General features: G+C 41.1%; 1 protein-coding gene across 1 annotated transcript in view; it reads right to left on the minus strand.

Annotated features, from left to right (window-relative positions):
* The window catches only part of ALOX5 (arachidonate 5-lipoxygenase), a 298,340-nt gene that overhangs the window by 26,679 nt on the left and 250,534 nt on the right, over positions 1-21,127 (minus strand). Inside the window, exons 12-13 of the mRNA XM_081949557.1 lie at positions 16,477-16,577; positions 1,458-1,628 (exon numbers count right to left, since the gene is read on the minus strand). Of these exons, the coding sequence (XP_081805683.1) occupies positions 1,458-1,628; positions 16,477-16,577 (272 nt within the window). The remainder of the gene's footprint in view (positions 1-1,457; positions 1,629-16,476; positions 16,578-21,127) is intronic.

Consider the following 21,127-nt stretch of genomic DNA (forward strand, 5'->3'; position numbering starts at 1 on the left):
ACAAAATGATTTAGAAATTCAGATTAGCTCAATAGAAATCTGTAGAGCAATCAGCTAAGAGATGAAGAGAGACAGAGAAGTGGTTCGGGGTGGGGTGGATAACATGCAGACAGAATTTGGAAAGTCCGAGGCTTAAATATATCATTGGGAAACATGCACAGACTTAAGGACGGAAATAAGTAGGCATCTGCCGACAGGCATATCTCACGGTTTACAGATAGAGAAATTCTACCTTCAATATATAAAATCCAAAATTAAAAACTTCCCTTTTAAATGAGTTTGGAACATTCCCTCAAGGCACAGAGAAAGAAAAAGGAACATGGCTATCTTCAACCTGTTTTGCTGCCCAGGCAAACCAGGGAGAAGGTATTTTTTTACACCTTATTTTAACATTTCCCTAATATAATTTAAAATCTTGTATCTGGTGATATAAGATAGTTGACAGCTGCATAAAAGTTTCAACTATTTCCCTGCAGTATCTTCAGTATTCTTTCACCTCAAGGACAACAAAGGCTTTAATACACATACATGCACAAAGACAAGGGGAAAAATCAGAGCTCTTAGTTTTACACACCATTTGTGTTGTGATGCATTGCCCGTGACTAGGTAATGATGGAGAAATGGCACAGCAGTAGTGGCAGCAGTATATCACTGGAGGGCCAGCCATGGATGAAGGCACTGCAATGGCTTAGCTGATTTGGAAAAGCTCAGGTGAAATGGTCATGGTCATGTGGCCCTGGTGAATTGTCCTAATATCTTTTTGACAGCTGACAAGCATATTCCAATGGAAGTGTAGCCTGAACCTCTTTCCTTATAATTTTAGGCTAAGTCATTATAATTTTAACCTATTGTTTTCGTTCTCCTCCATCGTATATTTGGGCATTAGGTTTTTCCAATCCGGATGCAAAACTTTATACAATCTCCTATTAAATTCCATCCTATTCATTTCAGTCTACTGTTAAAGGTGATATAGATCTTTTTGAACTTTTTTTCCAAGAAAGTATTAGTCACATCAATTTTGTGTTACCTGCAGATTTTAGAAATGCCCCCATACTGCTTCATTCAAATAATTGCTAAAAATGTTGAGCAATAGTCTGTTAAATTGTGAAATTTCTTGGAAGGAAGTTTCAAGTGAAGTCCTGTGGACCTTCACTTAAAACTTCCTTCCAAGATGAAGTAGAATCATTAACAATAATTATTTTAGTTGTGTGCATTCAGCCAACTGAATGCTCACACCTAAAATATAATAGCAGTATCATCTAGTCAATATTTTACTTTATAAATATTTTTAGCATTTTATTAAAGGCTTTCCTTGTGGTCCATGTACACAATACGTTTCTCTAGTCTACTAAAACACATAAACAGATTTAACAGATTTCCAGGAAGAATGTGGTGTCGAATTTACTTTTATGTTATACATTTTTTAAAAAGCATTTAAATATTGAGACAAGCCTCACTTCATTTTCCTGAAATTGACTCAAAGCCCAAACAGCACCAAGATGCCAACAAGACCGTCCCCTGTCAGGTAAACTCTTGATGATATATTCAATGGTGGTTTTCCCCTTTTCTGTAGGTGGCGGGCAGCGCATAGTTGGAGGAGCATTTGGAATCCAGGAGCACCAATCATACTGAAAATCAAAGACAACAGGTAGTAAGATAAAGTATTAGGCATTATTAAGGAATTAAATGAAGAAACAATGGAACAATAATATTGCAAGCTGGCATGTAACCTGTCTATAAAATTAAGTGACCTTAAACAAAGATAGTCAAGAATTTTTATGTTAATGGAAAATACTTCTGTTTACACAGCAATAATTGTGAATCATTCCTGCATCCACCTCTTCATGAATTGTATTTTACATTAGAAAGGTAGAAAAGAATTAGATCTAACAAAAGAGGAGGTGGGGTTACATTATACATAAAAGATCACTACACCTTTACAGAAATCCACAAAACCAAAGATGAAAACCTTCTAGAATCCATATGGGATAATATAAAAAGAAAAAAGAATGACATTGCTATAGGAGTATACCAGAGTTTCCCAACCTTTCTGGGTTGGCAGCCCAGAGTGGAGGGAGGGGGGAAAGGGGATGATTTTGTGTGTGTGGGGGGGGGGGGGACAACTGATGAAACCAACCCAGCAAGCACTGATGAGACAAATCAAACTCTTAATGCAAAGCTTTATTTATTTATTTTTCCTTTTTTTACTATCCTATAATAGTTATAATTTAATATGTGGTTTGTTTCCCTAGCCAAATGAATTGCGTTGTTAGTTTATTAGTTGTTAGTTTAGGTCTATAAAAAAATTCTTAGATTTATTGGTACTACTTGGAATAAGAAGAGAAGTTTCGATAATACATTCATTTTGACTATTCTTCCTGTGAGTGAAAGTTGCAATATTTTCCAGTTTTCCAGATCTTTTTTTTATTTGTTGCATAGTCTTATTATAGTTATTTTCTTTGATTGTTGAACATTTTCCTGTTAGCCAAATTCCCAAGTATTTCACCTTTTTTGTTATCTGCATACCCATTATTTCCTCCAATTTTATTTCGTTTTTAATAAAAAAAATATTATCTTTGTTTTGCTCTTATTAACTTTAAGATCTGCTACTTTGTCAAATTCTTCTATATTTTGTATTAATTTAGATCCTGTTTCTAATGATACTTCTAGGATAAATACTAGATCAGCCGCAAATGCTTGGACTTTATATTCTTTTTTAATTTTTAAACTTTTTATTTCTTGTTCCTGTCTAATTTCCAATAGTAGTACCTCTAAAGTTAAGATGAATAATAGAGGTGATAGGGGGCATCCTTGTCTTACATCTTTTGAGATATTCAATTCTTCTGTGGCGTCTCCTTTTATTATTACTTTTGCCATTTGAATCAAATTGTTTCTATTTATTCTCTCTGAAATGCATGTTTTTTAATTGTATAATAATGAACTACCAATTCAAGTTGTCAAAGGCCTTTCGGGCATTTAAAAAAATCAGTGCCACTTGTTTTCTGGGATGTGCTTCATAATATTCTAATGTATTTGTAATGTATTTGTAATTATTCTCATATTGTTTTTCAATTGTCTTTTCGGTAGAAATCCATTTTGGTCTGAGTGAATAAACTAGTTTAATTTTTTTTATGGCTTTCTACAATTATGCATGTAAATATTTTGTAGTCTGCATTTAATAATGAAATGGGTCTATAATTCTTTATCTAGTGCAGCTCTTGGAACTTGAATAGGAAATATTAGGAAATATGTTCAACAGAGTTTGTTTTTTGAACAAAGTTTTTAATCTATTTATTGTTAAATATTTAAACTTTTTTAGGAACAAAGTGTTGTCCTGGTCCCCCTCTCTTACATCTTCTATTATGCATATTACATTTTACATCATATTTCCATTTATTTTTATTCCATATTCTCCTGCTTAATTTCATTTTTTTCCTAATATATATACAATATCCCTTTTCCTCTCAAAGTTAATCAAATTTAACATATAATTTCCATCTAGTATTCTTTTTACTATTAACAATACATATCTTCAAGTTTAATTTTATATAGTAAACATTTCATTTAGTTAGCTTTCCACAAGTAGTGATTTTAATCTATATCCCACACATTTTGTTGAATATATACCATTGGCTATATTTACTAAGTTTCATTCTATTCTACTAGTAAATCCTTTTCTTTCTTTCCTCCTTTCAACCATTTTCTCTTAGTCTCTCAGAAGCTTTATTTCTCTCATATTCTCTTCTCTCCACCCATTTCCCAATTTTTTCTTTTTCTTGATCTTAAAATTCCTGTATTTTCTCTTTCCAATCTTTTTTCTCCTTTTTAATTTTGTTGTTTCAGTATCTCTCCCCAATTTCCCCCCCCCTTCTTTCTCCCTTGATCCCACCTTTGCTATTTCCCTTTTTGGGGGTCACCTCTCCCTTGTCTCCTTTGGGTATATAACTGTAAATCCCAGTGTAATCATCTAAATTCTTTTCTTTTTCAATCTCTTTTTATTCTATGATATTTTCCTGATCTTTATAGAATCCCTTTTCTTTCTCCTTTTTTCCCTCTGATTTTCCACTGTTTTTTCCCATTTAGAGTTTCACATGCATTTTTTAACGTATCAAGTATTTCATTATACACCCAAACTTCGATGTTATCTATTTAATTAGTTTAACAAATTTTTTAAACTTTCTCTATCACTTAAGGCCAAGTTCTTTTTCCCCTTTTCTTATTTCCAATTTCTAAGTCCACTTCCACTTTTTATTTGCTTTTTATCTTCCACCAAAACAGTAAATCCAGTCCACTACACTGTTGCAAAACCAAATCCTCCTTATTGGTTCTCACAGCTTCAAAGTAACTTTTTTTGTTACATTCAAGGTCAAATAGCAGATGTGGACAAATTCTGTTAGTTCTTGTAATATCTTCTTTTTACCACTAGAGGTCTCCCGCCCTGCTTAAGGCAATGTGTTCTAGCTGTCAAAAGCTGTCCATTTTATTCCAAAAATATATATAAAAGGGCAGCAAAAGAAAGAAAGGAAAATTTATTGTTTTTAATGTTTCCAGGTCCACATTTTGGGAATAAAAGTCTTCTAGGGCTTTCCTTTTTTGTCACTGCCTGTTTTTCCCTCTTCTGTTATATCCCCCCGTCTGTCAAATATCCGCTAATTTCTGCTCCGGGTCTCTTTTTAGTCCAATTTTAAAGTTTCTTTACCTTGGATTGATCACTCTTTCACCCAGGTCCAGCACTTTGTTCCAGCATCTCTCCTGCTTAGATAGCTTGGTCCGGATGCTCCAACTTTAAAGTGGCCATTAAAGCTGCTGCCGCTTCCGCTGTCATTTTGAAGAACTTTATCTCAGACCTTTCAAGGAACTTGCAGCTTCCTCTTTGGTCTACAAGATGTCTCTTCTTTTCCACCTGCTCCTCCAGAACAGGCTCCAACCTGAGAGTTCCTGACAGCGGGTGTCCAGCTGGGTTTTCACGGAGCCCGTCAGAGCTCCACTATTTCCCAGCTGTTTCCATCACAACGCTTCCAGTCTCTCCATATTCAACAGAAATTGAATAAAATTTCCCTCTTTGAACAAGATTTTTTTCTTTTTTTTTCTTTTTTTTTGTGTGCTACTGCTCTGTGAACTCTCTTTGGATACAAACATCTGTGGTTGTATTTTGGGGGGCTTGATGGGCCAATTTGGGTAACCCCATGAAGTATAAAGGGAAAGAAATAGTAGTGTTAAAACAAATTCCGAGAAGAGTTAAGAGAATTAAGAAGAGAATACCAGTTCTTGACAAAGTGTTTAATTTAAAAAAGGAGTGAATTTTAGATGGCTGATACCAGAAGGGATACTGGTAACCTGGCAGGAGCAAAGACACAGACTAGATTCAATAGAAAATTCTATGACCAGTATTTGGGGAACTACAAGAGGAAGAGAGATTGAAAGAGGAACGAGAGGTGAGACATCAGGAAGAACTCATGGAAGAAAGAGATACACAACAAAAAGAAGATGCAAGAGATTGGTTGAAATAGCAATAAGAGAAAGAACAAGGGCAAAAGAACCAAGAGAGATAAGTATGACAAAACCTATTTACAAGTAAAGTTATGTAAGAAGAAATAAAATTAGTCAATCAACATTGTTGTTGTTAGTTGTGAAGTTGTGTCCAATCCATCGGACAATGTTCCTCCAGGGCTTCCTGTCCTCTACCAATCTCTGGAGTCCATTTAAGCTCACATCTACTGCTTTGATGACTCCATCCAGCCACCTCACTCTCTATTGTCCCCTTCTTCTTTTGCCCTCAATCTTTCCTAGCATTAGGCTCTTCTCCAGTGAGTCCTTCCTTCTCATTAGGTGGCCAAAGTATTTGAGTTTCATCTTCAGGATCTGGTCTTATAAAAAGCAGTCAGGGTTGATCTCCTCTAGGACTGACCGGGTTGATCACCTTGCAGTTCAAGGGACTCGCAAGAGTCTTCTCCACCACCATAGTTCAAAGGCCTCAATCCTTTGGCGCTCAGCGTTTCTTATGGTCCAACCTTCACAGTCATACATTGCAACTGGAAAAACCATACCCTTGACTATATGAACTTATGTTGGCAGAGTGATGTCTGCTTTTTAGTATGCTGTCTAGATTTGCCATAGCTTTCCTCCCCAGGAGTAAGCATCTTTTAATTTCTTGGCTGCAGTTGCCATCTACGATGATCTTGGAGCCCAGGAAAATAAAATCTGTAACTACCTATATTTCTTCCCCATCTATTTGCCAGGAATTGAGAGGGCCGAATACTATGATCTTAGTTTACTTAATGTTGAGTTTCAAGCCAACTTTTGCACTCTCCTTCTTCACCCACATCAAGAGTCTCTTTAGTTCCTCTTTACTTTCTGCCATTAGAGTGGTATCATCTGCATATCTGAGGTTGTTGATATTTCTCCCAGCAATCTTAATTCCAACTTTTGATTTATCTAGCCCCGCCTTTCTCATAATGTGCTCTGCATATAAGTTAAATAGGCAGGGCAACAGTATACAGCCTTGCCGGACTCCTTTCCCAATTTGAACCAATCAGTGGTTCCATGTCCAGGTCTCAGTGTTGTTTCTTGACCCACATATAGGTTTCTCAAGAGACAAATAAAATGGCCTGGTACTCCCATTTCTTTAAGAACTTTGTTGTGATCCACACAAAGGCTTTAGCATAGTCACCGAAGCACAAGTAGATGTTTTTCTGGAACTCCCTAGCTTTCTCCATGATGGTATATGGTATATATGTATGCGGTGCCACTGCCGCCACCAGCATGGTATAAATACATGTACCCAGACCCACTGCTTAAGGAAAGATGATGTTTGAATTAAAATAAAATAATTTTAAAAATATCACAGTACTCACACCACTGTCTGGAAGTTTGACTATGAAGTCCACTGCTATTTGTTCCCAAGGCCAGGTTGGCCTTGCTACTTGCTGTAGCAATCCTGGACTCTTTCCTGGCCTTTTTTCATAGCTGCACACACAGTGCAGCTCTTTACATAGCTGTCTATGTCCCTTTTCATTCCTGTTCACCCAAATTGCTGTTTAGCCAGGTGTAAAGTCTTTAGGAACCCTAAGTGGCAGCCTGTTTGGCATCGTGGCTTCACTTGAAGACCTATATTTGTAGGCTGTCAAAGACATACAGCTTGTCTTCCTTCCAAGTCATTTCCCCCCTCAGAGTCAATTCCCCTCGGTGGGCTCAAAACCATGCACCTGCTTGTAGTTCTTTTTTTCATCTGCTATATCAATGGATCACTGGGGTCCAAAGGTTTCATTTTTCCCTGTTGCCTGGTAGTTACATGTGCAGCCAGCTGCCTCATGGGAACAATGGAGCTCACCACTTCCTCTCGGGTGTTTTTGTATTGGGGTATGAGGAACAACACATCAGCTAGGAAATTCTTCCCTCCTGGAATGTATTTCAACTCAAAGTTGAACTGGTTAAAATACTGGGTCCACTACACTTGTTTGGGGGAAAGCTTTCAGGGGGTCCTCAGTGCCTTTAGGTTTTTATGGTGAGTCCATACTTCAAAGGGAATTTTACTCCCATCTAGGAACTGCCTCCATGTCAACAATGCCCATCACACTGCAAAGACTTCCTTTTCTTAGACTGCCCAATGTCTCTCAATCTCATTTAGCTTTTGGGAGTATTTTGGCTGTAGTTTCCTCTTTCTGTTCTTTTGGAGGACTACTGCCCCCACTGTTACATCTCTGGCATCTGTTTGAATCACAAATGGCTCCTCAGGGTTGGGGTTAGGATTGGCTCAGCTGAAAACAGAGTTTTTTGAATGCTGCTTGGCATTCCATTGTCCAGTTCAATGGCTGGCTGGGCTGGGCCTTTTCTCTCCCTCCTCACATCTTCAATAGCTCTGTGATTGGCAGGGCAATTTTCAGGATGGATGAACTGTCTATAGAGGTTTGCAAAGCTCAGGAATCTTTGTAACTGCTTATGGGTTTGCAGGGCTTGCCACTCCAAAATGGCTTTCACTTGACCTTCTCAACTCCTTTGCAAGACACCTTAACCTACATAATCTGGGGTGGTTTTGTAGAATTCACATTTTGATAGTTTGGTGTACAGGTTAGCTTTTAGAAGCTTCTGCAAGACCTGTCACACTAACTTTACATGTTCTTCCATCATCTCCGAATAGACGAGGATGTCATCAAGATAAATTAGGCCCCTTGTATAAGTGCTCATGCAGTACCTCATTGATTAGTTGCACGGCTGGGGCTTCCTGGAGTCCAAAGGGCATCCCTTTGAATTGATATTCCTAATGGGCAGTTGAAGACTATTTTCCATTCATCAACTTGTTTGATTCTCACTCGATGGTACACCTCCCACAAATCCAGTTTTCCCCTTTGCCAAATGGCTCAGCATGTCTTTCATGAGGGGGAGGGGGGTACATGTTTTCTATGCACAATCCATTTATTCTTCTAAAATCAATGCATAATCTGAATGACCCATCATTCTGCTCTTTGAACAGTACTGGGGCTACCCCCAGGGACTTAGCCACTTGGATAAAACTTCAGGCCAAGTTTTTGTTCATGTAGTTTCTCAATTCCTCCATCTCTTTTGAGTACATGGAGTACATTTTAAGTTTAGAGAGTTTTTCCCCTGGCAGGATCACAGTGGCACAATCCATGGAACTGTGGGGAGGTAGGATATCACACTCCTTGCTGAATGCCTCCACCAAATCTCTGTACTCTTTGGGGATTGGTGGTGTCCCTGGTCACTGGTCAGAAGTGGCCTTCAAACGTTCGGGTTCCTCCTCTCTATCTCCCTGCCGTTTTGATATGCCATGGATTTTCCCTGTTGCGTTGGGACTTTTCCTCTCTATTCCTTCTTGCCCCTTTTTGCCAGCATACGATGGGGCTCCATTTGGATAACCAGGACAACCCCAATATCATAGCTTCTGCCATCTTTGGTGCCCCTATGAATCGGATGGTCCCTTGGTGGTCTCCTATCTCTAGGCGCACTGGCTCTCACTGTCATTCTCATAGAAGGTCAATTTCAGGTTGGAGTTCCCTCCCCTTTGAAGGTCCCTCCATGACCTAGCACGCCAAGAGCAATTTCTCCTTCCCTCTCCTTGGCAGTTCCTTTGGCTTCAGAGGGGTTGGGGTACTCGGAGCCACCTTGGGTGCCAGTGTCAGGCAGACTGCAGCTTGGTGACCCTCCTGGCCACCCCATAAGCATGAACCAGGAGCACACCCCATGGATTTGGTAGGAACAGTGCAGCAGAGAATTTCCAGCCCAGTGGGTGCCTCTCTTGATCCTGATCCATCTCAGACCATGGACAAATGATGCTCCAGGAGAAAACAGAGGGAACTTGGTTCTGGCTGCCTCCAGTGTCATTATCCGCTACAGCTCATCTCCTGTCTGGAGGAAGGTCCCAGCTACTGGTAGGTCAGCTTCCTCCACTGTCTGGGTACCAATGTCCACTTGGTCTGCAATAGGAGTCTCCATCGCCAGCCCCATCTCCGGCTTGGCTGCTTGTGCTCCTTTACATTCCACCCAGGCCATCTTCCCCTGGGTCTTCACAGCTCCTCTGGAAGTAGCTGGACAGGCTTCAGGGGCCCGGAACCCCTAGGTTAGTTTAGGACCTTGGCAGAGCTGGTTTAATGTCAAGGTTCTGACTAACGAATCCAACCCACCAAGCACTGATGAGACAATCCAATCTCTTAATGCAAAGCTTTATTGAGTACATCATTTTGGCACAGCATGAAAGCAAAAACCAGCTCTAGGGAATTCCCAGGCAATTCAGTATAATTAAAGAGTAGAATCTTCCCTCCTCCCATTAGTGTAGATGACATTTTCCAATTAGGTGTCCAAGTGTTGTTGTGGAAAGATCTGGTGAACACTGGTTGACATGTCCTTCATTCTTATGGGACCATTTCTTGTTATTGTCTGGAATGAACATTCAAAACTCTCCTTACGTTCCCCCTGGTCTGTTGGCAAGCTGCAAGGCATTGAAAATGAAAGCAGTTTCAATACACTTTGAAACTTGATGGCATTTGCACGCGTGAACACCTGTGACATTTCAGGCGATGCTTGAAGAAGTGGGGCCATGAGCGCCGCAATAAGACTTGCGTGAATAGGGCCGCAAGCACCCATGATGAGGCTCGCATGAGTGGGGCTGTAAGAGCTCGCAATGATGCTTGCGCACGTGGGAACATGAGGGTTCACAGAAGTGCATGCACCAGCCAGCTACTCACACCACCCAGAGGTGATTAGCCCACAGCCCAGCAGTCGGCCATGGCCCACAGGTTGGGGACCCCTGGAGTATACTACAGACCATTAAACCAAACAGAAGAAATAGATGCACTTTTTGCTAAAAACTAACAAATGTATGTAGGAAACATACCACAGTAGTAATAGGAGACTTTAACTACCCTGATATGAACTAGGAGACAAACTCTACAGCAAGTGGGAGATCAAACAGATTCTTAACCAACCTAGCTGGCAACTTTATCATCCAAAAGGTAGAGGACGGAACTAGAACTAATTCTTAATAATAAAGAAGAAATGATAGAGGGAGTTGAAGTTGCTGGAACCTTGGGCCAGAGTGACAATGTCATACTGGAATTCAATATAATGCAAACACAAGCAATAGCACATAATCCAGCCAGTGTGTTAAAACCTTAAAAGAGCTGATTTTAACAAACTGAGAGGGAGCCTTAGAAAAATTCCATGGATGAAAATCCTAAAGTGGAAAACAACTCAAGAAGCATGGGAAATTCTGAAAAATATGATCATAAAAACCCAGTCCGAAATAATACCACTGAAAAAGAAAAACATGAAATACCAAAAAATGGAAAGGAGGACACATAACTAAGGCAGAGTATCAGCAGATAGCCCGAATTTGCAAAGATGAAGTCAGGAAAGTAATGGTTCAGAATGAACAAAGACTGGCAACAAAAGTCAAAGATAATTTAAAAAGTTTATTTCAACATATAAATAACAAGAAAAAGGTGAAGGAAACAGTATGTTCACTTAAGAAAGAAGATGGCAAGGAAGTAACAGGCAGCAGAGAGAAAGCAGAACTGCTTAACTCATTGTTTGCATTAGTCTTCACACAAAAAGAAACTATTGTGCAATTATGAGATGGCCTTTTGTTATGAGAATGGTCCTGTCAGCCGGATCTCCAGCATGGGGTTTGACTGTGCTGCGTGCTTGCTATTGGCTGCCATTGTAACAGAGAGTGGTGGAGGGGCATGGCATTTGGGTTGGGGAAGTGAGCTGGTGAGGTGAAGTCCCATGTGGACTGAAAGGAAGATTTACTCTCAAGAATTATTGTGCTGCTGAGTGGAGTTGTTTATACCCTGTCAAGGCCAACAATCCTAGGACTCCAGATGGGTGAAATATCTGAAGATGAGCTTCACACAACATCGTATTGGATTGGACCCTCAGAACTGAACCCTGGTGGGGGGATTTGGGGACATTTTCAATCTATAACTTTTGCACATTTTGAATCAAGATCAACATTTAGATCTTGCCTTGCTTTCGCTGCTATCATTTCAAAATCAGTAAAAGTTCCTCTTCTCTATCTCAATGGAGTTGGGGGGTTTCTTTCTTGGATATTGAATGGACGCAGGCCTGAGAGGTCCATCTCTTCCTTAAGCACCTGTAGTGGTGACCTTGCTGGCTCTAAGCTCTCACAATCTCTGCCTGCATTCTCCACATTCAATTTCCCTCCCCGCCAGTTCATTGGCAAGTTGAAAAGCATTAGGTTTGAAACAAGCAAAACGGTTCAATCTTGACACTTGTACCTTTGATTTTCCTGCTCATATGTGTAAAACCTTGCTTATCTCCACATTAAATTTTTTGTTGTTGTATAGGACCCATTGTTCAAGTTTGTCAAGTTCTTTTTGGATTCTGAGTTTCTGGGATGCTATTCCTGCCAGCTTAGTGTTGTCTGCAAATTTGATGAGTTCCCCTTCTATTTCTTCAACTAAATCATTTATGAAGATATTGAAGAGTACTGGGCCTAAGACGTACCTTGTGGTACCCCACTGCTTACTTACTTCCATGTAGATTTAGTACCATTAAGGACTACTCATTGAGTACAGTTTGTCAGCCACTTACAAATTCAGCTGTTGGTGATAGTGTCTATCCCACATTTTTTCTGGCTTACCAAAAGGTAGATTGTGGTCTTCTTTGTCAAATGCCTTGCTGAAGTCTAAATATACTATGTCTACCGCATTTTTCTGGTATACTAATTTAGACACTGCATCAAAGAATGAAATAAGATTGGTTTGGCATGATCTGTCTTTAACAAATTCATGCTGGCTATTGGTTATAAATTTATATGTTTCTAGATGTTCATAGATCTGTGGCGTCCTCCCCCCTCTCCCAGTATCTTTCCAGGTATTGATGTTAGGTTGATTGGTCTGTAGTTTCCTGGGTCTGTTCCCCCACCCCCCTTTGTTTTGAAGATGGGAGCCACATCAACTCTTTTCCGTTCCTCTGGTAGTTCCTTGGTTCTCCAACAAGATTTTTTAAAGCTATTACAGTGGTTCTGAGATAATATCTGCCAGCTCCTTCAGAACTCTGGGATGTAATCCATCAGGTCCTAGTGATTTATATTCATCAAGATCTGACAAGTGTTCTCTTAACATTTTCTTGCTTATTTTGCTTTTTATTTCTAGTCTGTCTTTTAAAGTTATGCTTTTGATAAGTTGGCTATCATTTCTTTTTGCGTAAAGACAGATGCAAAGAATGAAGATAACATTGAAAAAGCACTACGCAACTTAAAACCATCCCTATCCATTGGCCCTGATGGACTATGTGCCTACTTCTTAAAAAAGTTTTCCACTGTCATAGCAGAACCTCTAAGCATAATCTATGAAATATCCTTCAGAACCAGTTCCTTGCCCAACCTATGGTCATTAGCCGCAGCCATCCCTATCTTCAAAAAGGGAGACCCCAGAAAAAATTTGTCCTGTAATCTGCAACTCCTACACTGCAAAAACATATGGACTACACAACTCAACCTGGATAAAGCAAGAAACGCAATTTACATTGATTTCTGTAAGCCTTTGATTCAGTGGTACACGACAAATTACTGTTAAAACTAAACTCTTATGGCATTTCAGAAGTGGATAGCTGCGTTCTTATTAAATGGACAACAAATAGTCAAAATAGGGAACGCCTCATCAAACTCTGCACCAGTTAACAGCGGTGTCCTCCAAGGCAGTGTTTTAGGACTCACACTATTTATAAGTTACATAAACAACCTTTGCGATCATATTATAAGCAGTTGCGTCCTCTTCGCTAATGATATACAACTACACAATACCCTTGATAATGCTGTTGCCTTACAAAGCGAACTTGACTATGTGTCAGAATGGTCAAACAATTGGCAACTCCAAATCTCAACCAACAAATGCTCTGTCTTACACATTGGCAAAAAAAATCAGAACACCAAATACAATACGACCTTGTAAATGACCCTCACTCTGTCAAGCACCTTGGAGTACTCATCTCAAATGATCTAAGTGCCAGAGCTCACTGTAACAGTATTGCCAAAAAGGCATTAAGATACCTAATCTTACGAAGTTTCTTCTCCGGTAATATTGTACTGCAAATTAGAGCATACAGAACCTTTCTAGAACAATTCTCATGCAGCTCATCTGACTGGAACCTGCACTGTATATTGGATATTAATACAATTGAGAGAGTCCAGAGGTATTTCACAAGTACTCCACTCCTTTACTCACAACAGAATACCCTATGCAACCAGGCTTGAAATACTAGGCTTGGAGAACCTAGAACTACACCGCCTATGGTCTGACCTAAGCGTAGTAGACAAAATTATCCGCTACAACGTCCTACCTGTCAACGACTACTTTAGTTTCAACCACAATTATACACAAGCAAACAATAGATACAAACTCAAAGTAAACCACTCCAAACTCGATTGCAGAAAATACAACTTCAGCAACAGAGTGGTCAATGCCTGGAATGCTCTACCTGACTCTGTTGTTACATCCCCAAACCCCCAAAATTTTAACCTAAGACTATCTACTGTTGACCTCACCCCATTCCTAAGAGGTCTGTAAGGGGTGTGCATAAGTGCACAAGCGTGCCTACTGTCCTTGTCATACTGTCTCCATTTATTCGTACCCATTTAATGTGTTCATATTTATGTTTATACTTATACCTGTTTTCTTTTACATGTTTGACAAACTAAATAAAATAAATAAATGAGCTAAGCAGCTCTGCTTTCTCTCTACTTCCTGTTACTTCCATGCCATCATCTCTCTTTACCGTTTCCTTGACTTTTTTCTTATCATTTACATGTTGAAAGAAACTTTTTAATATTATCTTTGACTTTGGCATGATCTGTTTTTAACAAACTTGTGCTGGCTACTAGTTATAACTTTATTTGTGTCTAGATATTCACAGATCTGTTTTTGGGTTATTTTTTCTCAGGGCAGTACTGTAAAAATTTAAAAAGTAAAGCTTTCTCTGTCCAGTCATGTCCAACTCTAGGGTGCGATGCTAATCTCTCTTTCTTGGCTGAGGGAGCCAAAATATCTGAAGACATTTTTAATTATCATGTGGCCAGCATGGCTATATATCAAAGAAACACAGAACTCTGTTACCTTCCCACTGAAGTGGTACCTAATAATGATCTTGCATCTTCATGCTTTTAAAATGCTAGCTGGGAAGGAGCTGGGGCAAGGAACTTGAGCTCATCCTGTTGCGCAGCCCCCGATCTCGAGCTTGGGTTGTCAGCTTTCCAGCTGACAAGCTTAGCATCTTTAACTGCTGAGCCATCATGCCCCCTTTATGTAAAATTACATAATGGAAATATAACTACTATAACTAACTATAGTAGGAAGTTACTTAACTGCTACAAATACTGTCATGTTTCACTGTGGGGATAATAATAACCTTATTTCATTCTTTGACAAAGTGACTAAATTAGTGGATCAGTGAAATGCACTGAACATAATATACTTGGATTTTAGTAATGCATTTGCCGAGTCCCTTCGAGGAGAGGGGGCGGTCTAAAAATCTAATAAATTATTATTATTATTATTATTATTATTATTATTATTATTATTATTATTATTATTAAAGTAGACCACAACTTCTTGGTAAGTTAAAAATGTGGGATATACAGCATCACCACCACATGGATTTGTAACTGGCTGACAAACTGCACTCAATGTGTAGTCCTTAATGGAACTATATCTGCATGGTAAGCAGTGGGGTATCCTTAGGTTCTATTTAGGCCCAATATTTCAATATCTTCATAAATAATTCAGTGAGGGAATAGAAGGGAAACTCAGCAAATTTGCAGATGACGTGAAACTGGCAGGAATAGCCAACAGTCCAGAGCACTGGACCTTATCTAACAAAATGAAATTCAGTGTAGACAAAAGTAACGTTTTATACTTAGGCAAGAAAAACCAATGTACAAGTACAGATAAAGTGAAATCTGGCTCAGTAGCAGTAAGTATGTGAGGGATCTTGAAGTCCCAGTGGACAATCACTTAAATATGAACCAGTCTGTGGCAGCAGTAAAAAAAGCCAATGCAATCCTAGGCTGCAGTAACAAGAGGGATGGAATCAAGATTATGTGAAGTATTAGTGCCAATTTATAAGGCCTTGGTAAGATCACTCTTGGAATGCATCCAGTTTGGTCACCACAATATTAAAAAAAAAAGGTTGAGACTCTGGAAAGAGTGCAGAAAAGAGCCACAAAAATGATTAGAGGGTTGGAGGCTAAAACATATGAAGAATTGTTATGTCTAGTCTATTGAAAAGAAGGACTAGGAATGACATGATTGCAGTGTTCCAACATTTGAGGGGCTGCCGCAAACAAGATAGGGTCAACATATTTTTCAAAGCACATGAAGGCAAGACAAGAAGCAATAGATGGAAAATAATCAAGGAGAGAAGCAACGTAGAACTAAGGACAAACATTTCCTAACAATGAGAACAATTAACCAGTGGAATGGCTGGCCTTCATAAATTGTGAATGCTCAATCACTGGAGGCTTTTAAAAAGAGTCTGGACAGCCATTTGTCTGGAATGGTATAATATCTCCTGGTTCAGCAGGGATTTGAACTAGAAGACCTCCAAGGTCCCTTCTGTTATTCTGTTAACAGGTGCCATAGATTTAATCAGTCCTTTGCCTCTTGTGAATATACACAGTAACAAGTCTGAAACATTTACCTGTGTCCAGTTTCAGGGACAGATTGTATGCTGAGGAGTGCAGGCAGTGTGCAGGTTGCTCGTTTCTGATCAAAAGACAATTTTATTTCTCACCTTTTTTTCACTATTTCTTGCTTTTCTTCTGACACCAATGTGACTAATTAATTTGTTAATTTTAATGTGCCATTTGAAATCCACCTTTCTATTCTGTCTTTCCTGTGTTTTCTGCAGAAGGAAAAATCTTTTCTTCCATTTTTTAACATTTGATATTTTTGTCAATTTTTAAAGTTTATAACCCATATGATTACATCTAAATAAACTTACTTGACCAAAATTTACAGCTGCATGTTGTGCTGAACTTGTAAATATCACTATGGTAAGATATTCAGAAAGCTTTTCCCGTGTCTTAATTGCCTTAGGAAATCCTGAAAATCAGAAAAGAGAGGCAAAGAAAATATTATTAAAACTTGAAGGAAGTCCTTCAAAATACAGAATTTTCTGTATTCTTCTTGTTCTAAGAGCAAACCAATTACATTATTTTACAGTGGGTTGTGAAAACAAACCAGTATATTGAAATAAATCCCAATATTTATTCCTCCAATTTGTATAGCCAATCAGAAGCAATTGACTCTGGGCAACCATACAAACAGAACTAAAACAATAAGTGTCTAAAAGAATTATCATCAACAAATATTAAAGTCATTAAAGAACTAGAAAAACCACTGAAGCAAGAATAACAGATGAAGAAGTAATGGAACCACTTCGCTAGTTCACCCATCTCTTGGGGTTCCCAGGCCTGCTGACATAATTTAGAAACTTGGAAGCAATGAAACCATCCTTGCCTCAGGGTGGAGCATATTCTATAGCACAGGGACACCAGAAAAGTTCTGTTGCCTAGAGTCTATTAAGCGTAGGTTCCTAGACAATGGAAGCCATAACATTCCCATTCTATTAGACCTGATGTGATGGGTGGATGAAACTGGGGAGAGGCAGTCCATCAATAATCCAATCCTATGATACTGTGTTTCCCTGAAAAGATGACCCATCCCAAAAATAAGCCCTAGCCTGATTTTTGGGGAAGCCACACTCCCAAATAAGCCCCAGTGAAGCTAGTGGGCATGGCCAGCACACAAGGCAGCCTTCCCTTCCCCAGTCACCTCATGAAGGCTTGGCCCCTTAATTGCAGCCTGCGGATCAGCTGAGCCAGTGAGGGCTGGGAGCTGCCTCTCATTCTGTTTCTCTGGGTGCCTCCAGCACAGTTTTGCCAGCCCCAGCCCTGCACACGGCAGCAAGCAACCTCACAGCAGTGGGTCCCTCTCTTCTGCAGCTTACCTTGTGGCTCTGGGGCAGGCGGCAACCAAGGTTTGCGCTCCACCAGGCCTGGAGCTTGGGTCTTGCTCAGGCTGCTGCTACAAGGCATGAAGCCACGCGGTGCACAGAAACCAGCTCTCCCCCCCCCCCCGCTGCCCCTGCTGCTGCTGGCCTCATGGGGGCTCTTCATCCTCCTGGCTCCCCGGCTGTCAGCAGCCCTGCTGGGCTGCTCCTGCCTGGCGTGGGACAACTCAGCCCAGATACCTCAGAGGCCTCGCAGTGCAATGCTTTGCCGCAGCTTCGGAGCAAACTTCCATCTTCACTGCACAATATTACAAGACTGAAGGCTTCAGAGACAGCATTTTTGGGATGTGCGTCTGTGTAGGGCTTACCAAAGGTAGGATGATCGGCAGGGAAATTTTGGGAGTGGGGGAGATTTTCCTGCCAATCGGAGCAAGGCAAAGCCTCCAGCCTTCCAATCCTACACAGGGAAGGCGGAGGTTGCTCTAAAGGTGCGGCAGAATATCACTTAATTTATTAAGAGCAGAGATATATAGTTGGACATCATCAGTGATAATACTTGTCCGCATAGTGACAGATGAGCTCACCCACCTGTCTCATGTATTGCCAAACGGTAAAAGGAAGAGCATCAATTCCTGCAGCACCCCACCCAGTAGGGACAAGGGTCAGGATCTCTCTTCCTTGATCACCACCAACCCCAGAGAATTGGAGATGAATCAACATAATTCTGAATTTTACCAGCATAGCTGTAGAGTAGTTTGTCAGGTTGCTTGAGGAAACTGCTTGATTCATGTATAGTTGAGCAATAAGCATACTATACTTCCACATGACTTGGGTCAGAACATCTCCTTAAGAGGTAAAAGAACAACCCTCTCGCTCAAAGAATTAACTAGCATTTTTATTAGTGGATCATGGTGCCAGGTAATCCCATAGAAAACAGGGAATGTTTCAACCATGCCAAGGGGGACACTAATTACTCTTCCAAGTGAAGATCACATAGCCACAGCCCTAACAGGAACAGAATAATGAATACAGAATAACAGAGTTGGAAGGGACATTGGAGGTCTTGTAGTCCAACTCCCAGCTCAAGCAGGAGACTCTATACCATTCTTGGCAAATGGCTGCCTAATCTCTTTTTAAAAACCTCCAGCGAAGGTGCATCCACAACTTCTGACAGAAGATAAGGTGTACCTCACAAGAAAAGGAAAGAAAGTATTTAAAAAATGACTGCCTTGGCTTATCCAAAGGGCTTTAAATTAAAATTGAAGGGGGAGGGTGACTAATCTTTAGGATTTAATCCTGAGCATAAACCCAAAGACAACCAATCAAACAATGAGGTAGGGAGTAGTATGGGGAAACTCAGTTATAAATTCAAGAGATGTAGGAAGCAAATGCAGGGTCAGCCATAAATAACTTGGATGTTTATTCACTAGTGCTCAATGTTTGAGGAACAAACAATGTTTGAGGAAGCAACAAACACCTTGAAATACTACTCATGAGGCACGTACTGTACAATGTGGTAGCAATTATCAAAATGTGGTGGGATGCAATTCATGACTGGAATGTATGGCTGGAAGGATATAAACTGTTGAAAAGCAACAGACCTAAAAAAAAGATGAGGTGGAGTTACATTATATGTAAGAAATTATTGCACCTCTATAGAAATGCATAAATCAGGATGAAAAGGGCTTTGATTCTTACCTGAGACGCCTCTTCTCAGGCGGTGGAGATAGCATCCAGGTATGGGTTGACATAGTGCGCTCCTGATTGGACTGAGTCTGTTTTTAAGATTGTTAAGCTCCGCCTCTGTTACTAGCCACCCAACTTTCAGCAAAGTTGAACTGACAGACTCGACATGTCATCTGCTGCATGTGGAACCGATGACTCTCTGGTGTGATCCATGTCGGTTTTATGTGATCTGTGTCAAATTCTGGTAAAGTCTGTTAATAATTGCTATACATGTCATTGAGGACCAGTCTACTACAGGGTGGGGCTGGATTCTATCTCCACCTCCTGCGAAGAGGTGTCTCAGGTAAGAACCAATGCCATTTCTCCAATGAGGTGGAGATAGCATCTAGGCATGGGACATACCAAAGCCTTAGTGTCCCTATGGGTGGGAGAATGTTTGGTCCTAGGTATCCTCTGCCCAGTGGATGGCCTGGAATACCCTTCGGCCAAAGGCGGCATCCACCGTTGCAAATCTATCCAGTTTATAATTAGTTATGAATGGGGAAGGCGATGACCACGCGGCCGTCCTACAGTTCTCCTCCAAAGATGCCTGTTTCGCCCATGCCGCAGTCGTGGCCACACTCCTGGTGGAGTGGGCAGTGATTTATCTTGATTGTGCCTCTATAAGCACTAGCTATGCATGCCCTCAACCACCTACCAATGGTCAAGGAGGTGACTTTTCTGCCCAACGAGGCTGGTTGAAAGGACAAAAATAATGATTCAGACATTTTAAAGGTGGAAGTTCATTTAATAAATACTTTTAGCAGTCTCCGTATGTCTAGTGCATGCCACTTTCTCTCCAGGGGATGAGAGGGGGCAGGGCAGAAGTTTGGGAGGACAATCTCCTGGGCTCGGTGAAACCAGGTGGAAACCTTGGGGAGGAAGGAGGGGTCTAGCCAGAGAACTACTATATCATGGTGGAATATGCAGAGGTCCTCCCTAATTGAGAGGGCCTGTGTAGAATATTGGCCGAAGGAGGAGGCAGGACACGGTCTGAGGAAACTAACAACCGGCTTTATTGAACAACAACGGAAGAACTATCTACAGCAAAAGGTTCAGCACTTTCCTGCCTGACAGCTATTTATATGGAGCTGTCAGGCAGGACAACCAATCAGCTGTTCCTGACAGCCCGCGCTCAGCCAAGCCGCGTCTTAGCCAATCAGGCACGGCTTGGCTGTTGCTGGCTGCCAGGACATAACACTCCTTCCCCCCCCAGCGAGGACGCAGGCGCGAACGTAGTGCAAGCGTACTCGCTAAGGTAGGCAGGGCGGCGCCGGACCCACCCTGATCGTCTCAGTCCAGGCGGAGTCGTCGGAGAAAGAAGAGGTGCCCATGGAAGCTCCTCCCTGCTGCTTGCCCGGACGGTATGACAGCGTATATGAATATGCTGCCAGGAATTCCGTCCAGCGGGTCATCCTGGGAGACAGGATGGGAGGGGTAGGTCGGTCACCGGCCAGAAGTCCAAGGAGAGGCTTGTGGTAAGTGTAAAGCGTAAAGTGCCGACCATAGAGATAGTCGTGGAATTTTTTAATCCCGGACACTGCAGCCAGAGCCTCCTTGTCAATCTGGCTGTAGTTCCAGAGAGAGTCCGGGAGTAAAAAGCTTCTGAACCATTTGGGAGGACATGGCTCAGAACTGCCCCCAGACCAACGGGGGAGGCGTCACATGCCAGGGTCAGCGGCAGCCTGTCACTATATTGGACTAGGATGGCCGCTGACGTAAACATGTCTTTGACAGCTGCGAATGCATGCGCTTCGCAGCTGCCCCAGCGCCAGGCTGCGGACCGGTCGAGCAACCGATGAAGCCGCTCGGCTAGTGACGCCTTATGGGGGAGAAATGGCATGTAGAAATTCAAGAGCCCCAGGAACGCCTGAAGCTCCACCTTGGAGGCAGGCGTGGGGGCGTTCCTGATGGC

This window comes from Natrix helvetica, assembly GCF_964273705.1.
Source record: "Natrix helvetica genome assembly, chromosome: 3".
NCBI lineage: Eukaryota > Metazoa > Chordata > Lepidosauria > Squamata > Natricidae > Natrix > Natrix helvetica.